Consider the following 8525-nt stretch of genomic DNA (forward strand, 5'->3'; position numbering starts at 1 on the left):
AATAACAAAGCCACGCAAGCAGACGTACCGCAGGGCGCTGCGTCGAAGATGGACTTAAAAATTAGGCCAAGTTTAATTTCTCGTTGCCAGTAACACTCTTCAGAATTTTATGCCTTTCTCTATAGTAAGAAGCGTCAAATATTGACAGAGGTCAAGGAGAGTGATGCCCATTAGACCTCAGTATTGGGACAACCACAGATTCAGGTGACTATTGGGCTCTTATTTTGGATGTAAATGTTACACTTCATAAGACTCAGGCCACATGTTTAAATATACATATGGAAAAAAATCAGCCTTGTAACCATCCTGAGACATTCATGTGTTAAAATGTAGCCACGATCTTATTTCCCCTTCATGAAGGACTGAGTGGTGTGAACCGACCTCCTCCTGAGAACTAGGAGAGCAGGTGTTAAAGCACACCTGTCCGAAGGCATCGGAGGGACTCGAGGCCCCGCAGAGTTACAGAGACACAACCAGGGAGAAAACAGAACGCGCTTGGGGTTTGCCTTCGCCTACGGTCGCCAGCTGGTTCTGGGAGACACGGCCGAGGCCGAAAGCTGAGCAAAGCTTTCCGGGCTCGACGGGCTGGGAGGGCAAAAGGCAGAATTCGCAGCCGGCCCAGGGTCGGGACCGCCCGTCACAGCAAACGCGAGGGATGGCGACATCACCATTCTAGCTTTGAATTCTCTCTACTTTTAAAAGATGATGCCCGGCACTCGATCAAAAATAACCGAGTAGCCAAGGACACAGGACAACGTGCTTGAAATCCAAGAACCGGTGGAACAAAAAACAGTGGAAACAAACCCACGGGAATCTAGAAAACAGAATCATCAGGTGTGGACTTGAGAATAATGGGAGCCACAGAACTTTCCAAGAAACAGATTCAGGTGACCTTGAGACTCTATTTTTGGCAGTAAATGTTGCATTTTGTGAGGTAAGATTAGAGCTACCATGTTTAAATACATGTAAGAAAATGAGAAAATAACATTGTAACTAACCTAAGATACTTGTGTTTAAAGATAATTTCAATTAATAGTTTAAAAAAACAACTATTAATGCACTGCTTATAAGACACACACGTAAAACATAAAGATACAGAAATGTTCAAAGTAAAAGGATAGAAAAAGATATATCATGTAAACATCAACCCAAACGAGGCCGGCATAGCTATCGTAACACGAGACAAAGCAGACTTTAAGGCGAAATTAATTACCAGAGATAAGGAGGATGTTCATAATGGTAACGGTCTGCTTTCCAGGAAGAGAAAACCATTCTAAATCTATAAACGCCTAACAACGTAGCCTCAAACCCTACAAAGCAAAACTGGACAGAACTTAAAGGATAGGTAAGTCTCCAATCAAGATGGGAGATTCTTAGCTCACCTCTCTCAGTAACTGGGAAAACAAGCAGACAAAACAAACAACTGGTGACAGACTATCTGAATGCCACAACCGACGAGCTCCACCGACGCGACACATCGGAACACTACAGAATGCATCTGCGGAGCACACATTCAAGCACCGCTGGGACAGTCACGCAATGACTAAACGCTGGACGGCAAAGCAGGCCCGAACACACTGAGAAGGTCCGCAACCCTAGATCGTACATTCTGACCTGCAATTACGCCTGAAACGATAACAAAATGATTTACTAGAAAATGCCGCCTGCTTGCTATTCAAAAATATCCTTATTAAAATACCCCGTGGGTCAAAGAAGATCTCACGATAACAAAAAATATTCTTCATTGATCAAAAAGATAACGCGACCAATGATACATTTGGGGATTTAGTCTCCATGCATAGTCGACTGAAGGAAATAATTTTTAACTTTTATAGATTTTGTTTTCTTTTGTTCCAGACATTTAAGTCAATTAATTTCCCTCACCATTCTCCTTCACTGTCCCGGCTGACAAAACCCGAAGCCAGCAGATCAACAATAAAAGTGACATCTGTCTACACACAAAAGCGATACCTACAGGATGAACCCCAGGACCACGCGGTAACTGCTTGCCACCTTGGATCTGTCACCGGATTTAGGAGAGACGTTCAACAATAGCCACGTTATCCCACTTGACAATGCAGGCGGATTCAGGGCGCCTGGAAGCAATTACCCAAATGCGTGGGCTGGAGGGTGACTACATAGCTTGTCTGGCCTGCTGCGGCGGCCAAGGACGGTTCGCGGCTGCCCTGCCCTCCCAACTCGGCACGTGGAAACCAGCCAGGACAATCCTGCAGCGACCAGCTGACCGGCCTTCGGGAAATGCCCTGGGGTGGCCTTCGAGGTCGCCCCTAGGGTCTGGAGCATCCCCGCCAAGACCACCACCCTTTGCCACCCAGCCTTTCACAGGGAAGGGCTGGCCACAGTCCCTAGCAAAAAACAAACAAAACAAAACACCTTAATTTTGGATTAGCCACCCATAACGTAATTGCTCAAACAACACGGGAGCCTGTGGCTTTCAGGGCTGTTCCTACTGAAAACATACTTTTTTCCTACAGACACCCAACTGCCAAATGACAACGTGCAAGCTCCGATTCGTCACCTGAATCGAAAACAGCCAATTTAATTTGTTCCAACAGTGAAACAACCACAGAGGAAAACACCATCCCCCAGGCAGGGCTGTGCTTGCCAAGTTTTGGCCCAGAGCTAGATCCTGGGCTGCCAGGTAAATTTATGAAATGACAAGTTAATAAGGGCAAAACAACGACCGCGGTCATCACCCCGGATTCACACTGCACCTCTTCAGTATGACCTGACGGGTCTGTGCTGGGAGGTGGCCTTGAGCAGGGACGCGGATGAGGGGACAGATGAGTGAAGAAAAGGAGGCTTGTCCAGGCTCTGGGCCCGCAGCCTCCTTGGGCCTGTCCCAACTGATCTGTTGACAAGTCTGACACCTGCCAGCCCATTGGGAGCCCTTGGGTCTTGCCTGAACTGCCCTCTGACAGGGAGCTGACAGGAGGTGCTGGGCAGGGCCTCTGTCCCCTCCCTCTGCCCCCACCACACGCTGTCTCCACATGGGCGGTCCACAGGGGCCATGGGGGAGGGGCTGTGGATGCCGCAGGACCTGGGCGACGAGTGAACCATGGGACCCGGAGCTCGGAGTCTCTAGGCCTCGGTTTCCCCGCCCCCCAAAATGAGAGATTTGAGTGGACGCGCCGTTAAGGGCCATCTAACCTCTGACTGTCTCTGACCCCAGCGCGGCCTGCCCTGGCTGGGAGTTAAGCCTGCTCCGCACCAGGCAGAACAGGAAGTCCCGGGCCCCAGGGAGTAAAAAGCAGTGAACAACAGCTCGGTGCGAACGGACGTGAGGGTCACAGCAGAGGGGACCAGGGCCAGCCGTGGGAGGAACTTCCCAACTGCGGCAGATGTTACCCTAGAGCAGGCTGCCCTGGGTGACAGTGGGGTGTTCAGTGACGCCCAGCCCTGAGGCAATGAGGAGGCTGGACGGGGGAGTGGGGGGTGGGGGAGTCTTGAGGGGGTGGGACACTCCATGTGCTGCCCAGACGGAGGGAGGGAGCGGCCTTGGGCCAGCACAGATGGGACGTGATGCGTAACCCATGGGCAGGGGGTCAGCGCTGCTCAGAGGCAGGGTGTGCCCGGGTGCATGGAGACACGCGTGCACACACACGTGCACACGCACGCTTACACAAGAAAGAAAGCCTGGAAGGAAGGTAGCGAAAAACAGCCGGTTATGGAATTCTTTCGACTCTAGACACAATCCCCAGCCTGGGCGCGATTCCCACAGGCCACTTGTCAGGGAGGCGAATCAGGTCTGAGAAGTGTCCTGCATCGGACTCTCTAGGAGGGGGAATCGCCTGGGGTGACCCCGATGTGACCAGGGTCAGAGGTAGCGGGGTTTACATGAGAAGGGTCTGTCCGCTGTCACCGCAGGCCAAGCACCTGGACACGTGAGGGCAGGATGAGCGCTCAGCCCGGGGCCTGGCCGGGCAAGCCCGCCGCCCGCACCCCGGGCTCCCCCGGCCACCACGCACAGCCCCGTCTCCTGGGCTCTCAGACACCTCAAAACCCCAGGCTGCCCATGAGGGCGACGAGTCCCCGTCTCGCCTCCAGTCCAGGCAGGTGGACGCAGAGGGCGGCCACGGAAGACCAGGGCGTGGCTCGTGAATTAAAGGGGCCTTTCGCAGTCCTCAGATGAGACATGTGTGGAGCCGAGAAGGTGCTAGGGGACTATCTGTGACACACGGAACACTAGAGAACACGATGCATTAAAATAATCTTTAAACATTTCAGGAACTCTGCTGCTTATCTGATGTTTTAAATTTAAAAAAAGAAGTTAAGACCAAAGCGATCGAGAGAAGCAACGTGTGAGGTGATTCAGTTTTTAGGGAACTTCTGGCCGAGTGCCGCCACCTGGAAAAAAGTCGTCGGGGACCTGTTACTTCCACCTGAAGGTGCTCACAACCCGCTCTGGTCGCGAACGCCCAGACCCGGAGCTGCTGTCTACACCTCACCGTGGCTGACGCCGGACAAGCCAGGCCACCAGGTCCACCCGATCCTGCACGTACCCCATTCCCCGGGCAGGAAGGAGGGGAGGGGGCTGGCAAGGGGCCCCCTGGGGGCACGCGGCTGCACGCTGCATCCCTTGCACCTTTCCCTGACATGAGCCGCTCGAAAAAGCAGGCACGGTCCTCCCCTTCACATGGAGACCCCTCCGGGTGGTGCAGGGCGTGGAGGGCCGAGGTTCCCTCGGGCGTGCTTCTGGGGTGGCTCACTCAGCCGCACCTGCCCTGCAAGGCCGGGGGGCGGTTCTCACTCACCTGGAGGTGGAGCCTGGAGGACACGCCCGCCGTGGCCTCCATCAGCACGCCGTCTGCCTTCCTGGTCCGGAACATGAGCCCCAGGTACCAGGGCACGGAGATGGTGATGTCCAGGTCGCTCCAGGACACGACGCTCTCCCCGCTAAAGCGCTGGGGGTGAGGCATGACTGTGGACACAGACACGGGACCGTCTGAAGGCCGCAGGGGACGGGCTCCCGGGGGAGGGTGGGGCGCGCTCCTCGGCCTCCGTCCTTCCCAGGCCCAGGCCCAGGCCCCTCTCCGATTCCCACCTGCCGGCATCTCGCCCTCGACCCAGGGGCTGCGGCTCTGCAGAGGCCCAGCCCCGGGACACGTGCCACCTTTCTGGGGAGTCAGGCCCAGGCTTGGGGGTTCCTACCCACAGCTGCCCATGAGCAGGACATGGCAGGGGGCTCTCAGGGCAAGGGGACGACAGGCAGAGTGGGGCGGCTCAGGATCCCTGAGCTCAGAGGACAAGATGCCGGGGGGCCTGTGAGCCCCGCCTACCTGTCCCACCCCACCCCTGCCAGGTAAGGAGCCTGCAGGGAACACTGCACACCCTGCCTGACCCGCCTGCCATCAGCTGGGACAGGCTCCTGGTGACGGACACAGAGATGGCAAGGCCACTGGCCAGCCGAGGGCTCCCATACGGTTTGGGGAACCAGGGAGATGACACGATGGGGACCAACAGCCTCATCCAGCCCATTACTCAGAAACGCCAGTCAGCCGATGCCGAGGCAGCCCCGGACCGCTGCGTGTCGAAGCCAGCGGCCCGTTCCGATTCCTCAGGCGAGGCCTTCCAGAGCAGGCCGACAGCACAGGGCACGCCAGGTGGGGGCTGCCTTCGGGGTGCCCGCCTCGAGAGCACTGGGTGTCTGTTTCCTGCTCTTATGAACCCAAACCCTGGCAGCCGTTTCCCCTGGCACTGCCACAGCCGGACTCACAGCCTCCGTAACAGGAACCGAGGGCGTGGGAGGTCACCCGGCACTGGAGCCCCTCCCTCAGCCTGAGCTTCCTGCACGCGCCGGTCACTCAGGGCTGGGCCTAACCTGCTTACAGGGCCCCAAGGAGCCCGGCCCACCTGCTGCCCGAAAACAGACCCACTGGTCTTTGAAAGGTGCTGGCCCTCACTGAGTAGCCTGTCCCAGGCAACGGCTGCGGATGTGGCACGATTCCTCATCACATGCTTCCTCTCCAGAAGTCACAGCCGGAGCAGGCGGTGCTGGGCGGGCATGCCTGCCCCCGCCCCCGCCCCCCACACCGGCGGGTGAACCCTGCTCTCCCCTGAACTGTCACGCTCCCCTCCTATTTCTGCTTTGAGAATCTGAAGAAAGCTGTGGACTTTGTCCCCACAAAACTTACAGACCCCCAACCCCGGCCGACGTGAAGAACGTCTGACTTCCGCAGAGAAGTGGTGCCCGTCAGACCAGCTGTGCCTGGCCTGGGGACAGCACTCGTGCTTGGGAGGGGGACAGGTGTCCACCCTATCCCCATGGGGTTGGGGTCAGCTCCAGGACAGGCCTTCTCAGAGCCTGTGAGCACTGGGCAGAACTGGGGAGCACACCCACACTTCCCCGGCCTCAACCACCCTCTGGTTTACCTGAGATTTGGAGAGTGTCCCCATTTTAAAAATGATAAAACTTACTACTATGTTGCTTCAAAATAAATGGACTGTTTAAAACCCGCGTGTCTCTAACTGCACGCTGGATGCAGGGGTGGCGGGGGGAGCTGAGACTCTGCCTCCGATGCCCACAACACGGCCCCGTCAGGAAGCAGCCAGCTGGAGGACCCCTCTGGGACAGCGAGAGGGACGCTGGAGGTCCTGTCCTTTCAGACCTTGGTGTGAGCGCAGGCTGTAGCCACCAGGAGGCCCGGCCCCACTCCACCTTGCTTGACCCTCGCGGACTCCAGACCTCACGCTAGCCCTGCTCAGACGTGGTGCTGCGTCCTGCACCATCTGGATGCACCGTCCGTACGCCCTGCCTTCGCTCCAGCTCACCTGTTACGGTGACCCCACGACCCCCCTCAAGCTCTTCCCACAGCCCAGGCCCGGTGCGTGCTCCCGCTCCCCACCGGGGCCCGCCCGGGGACACGCGTGCTGCCGGAGGCTGCTGGCCCGTGCGAGCGGTCCCACGCACCCGGCCCCGCAGGACTGCAAAGCCCGTGGCGGGGCGGCCGCCGCAGCGCCGGGCCCTCACCGTGCTCACAGTTCTTGCCGCCGAACCGGAGCGGGCACTCGCAAAGATGCGTGCTCCACCTGCTGACGCACGTGCCGCCGTTCTGACACCAGGCCCCCTCACAGAAGTCCCTCTGGGCGGCACAGCCTGGAAACAGAGCACACGGTCTGGGCTCGGGGCGGAAGCACGGGCAGATCGCGACGTGGGGGAGCGTCCCTGTACCCCCACGCCGACCCTGCTATGGGAAACCGAGCCCGGTGACTGACAGCAGAGGATGGGTGAGCCCCGGGCCCTCCACAGCCGTCAGAACCTAAGACCCGAGATGCCACAGAGACTGGCCTCTAGGCCACCCTGCCAGCTGGCTGGGTCATCTGGCGACATGCTCGAGACCCTGGGATGGAATGTCCCTAGGGTCGGTGGCAGGCTGTCCCAGCAGCGTCACGGCCACCCCATCCTGCAGGACCCCAGGTCTCGAGAGCAGCACGTCCGGGACCCCGGGCTCCGGCCGCCCTCCTGGGCAGACACGGGCTCGGTTCTGGAAGTCACTGCCCGGATGTGGAGGCGGAGCCCCCCGTGCGGCTGCCGCAGCCCCGGGATGCCCGGGTGGGGCGGTCGTGCCGAACCTGCCCTGGTGCCGTTGTTGGCGATGAAGCTGGCCATGTCCACGTCTCTGCCGTCGATGGACAGGTTGCGCATGCAGCCCACGAACTGCCGGCTGTGCACTGGGAAGTCTTCGGGCAGGTTGGGGACGCCCCCCAGGAGCAGAGGGCCCGTCAGATCCAGGGACCTGGGGAGGCAAAGCCGACATCTGTGACAGCCGCTTGGCGAGACGTGACCACAGGGGCCCTGCGCTGCCGTAGCGTCACACGGCCTCCGCTGCCAGGCACGCTGGTCATCGCAAACGTCAATAATCGCACAGGGCGCCGGGGCCAGCAGGCGGAGGACACAGGCGGAGCCGACTTCCGGTGCCACCACGGGCTTTCAGCCTCCCTGTGCCTCGGCTTCCTCATACATGCATCAGATCCTGACACACGGGACATTTCAGGTGACGGCCCACTGAGTCCCGCTCAGCACCGAGGCCAACACAGGACGCGTAGCGCCCAACGGGGTGGCGCCACCTACCTCCAGTCTCTAACGACCCTGAAGAGAGGTCACGGCAAACTAGAACCCTGGTTCTGTGTGAGCAGCCGTGTGGCCTTGGCCGAGGGGTCTGATCTCCCTGGGCACAGCTTATGTGACCCCACGGCCATCGCGGCTGCGTGAGGACCAGATGAAATGGGCGTGTGACTGTCCCCAGCCCACAGCAGATGCTCGGGAAAGGTCAGGTTCACCCAGCTGTGGTCTTCAACATGCTTATTACATGTTCCCCCAAACACAAGGGAACGAGTCCCACGAGAACCTTCGCTCTGGCTTTTGAAGCTGGCATTACAGGCAGAGAAACACGGGACTGGCCACGATGTCACTGTCACCCTTTGTTCCTGAGTTAAGATGAGGCCTGACACACCGCCGGGTCAGCAGAGTGACAGGGCCGCCCCAATCCAACGGAGGGGGGTCA

The 8525-nt window shown here is 58.4% G+C and overlaps 1 protein-coding gene across 1 annotated transcript in view; it reads right to left on the reverse strand.

Moving 5' to 3' along the window:
* The window catches only part of CELSR1 (cadherin EGF LAG seven-pass G-type receptor 1), a gene marked incomplete at its 5' end in the record, with an annotated part of 124261 nt that overhangs the window by 36529 nt on the left and 79207 nt on the right, over positions 1–8525 (reverse strand). The window contains 3 exons of the mRNA XM_023523686.1: positions 4776–4942; positions 6992–7117; positions 7594–7948. Coding sequence (XP_023379454.1) covers positions 4776–4942; positions 6992–7117; positions 7594–7948 — 648 coding nt within the window. The remainder of the gene's footprint in view (positions 1–4775; positions 4943–6991; positions 7118–7593; positions 7949–8525) is intronic.

Source organism: Pteropus vampyrus, unplaced genomic scaffold (genome assembly GCF_000151845.1).
Source record: "Pteropus vampyrus isolate Shadow unplaced genomic scaffold, Pvam_2.0 Scaffold401, whole genome shotgun sequence".
In the NCBI taxonomy this organism is placed as follows: Eukaryota; Metazoa; Chordata; class Mammalia; order Chiroptera; family Pteropodidae; genus Pteropus; species Pteropus vampyrus.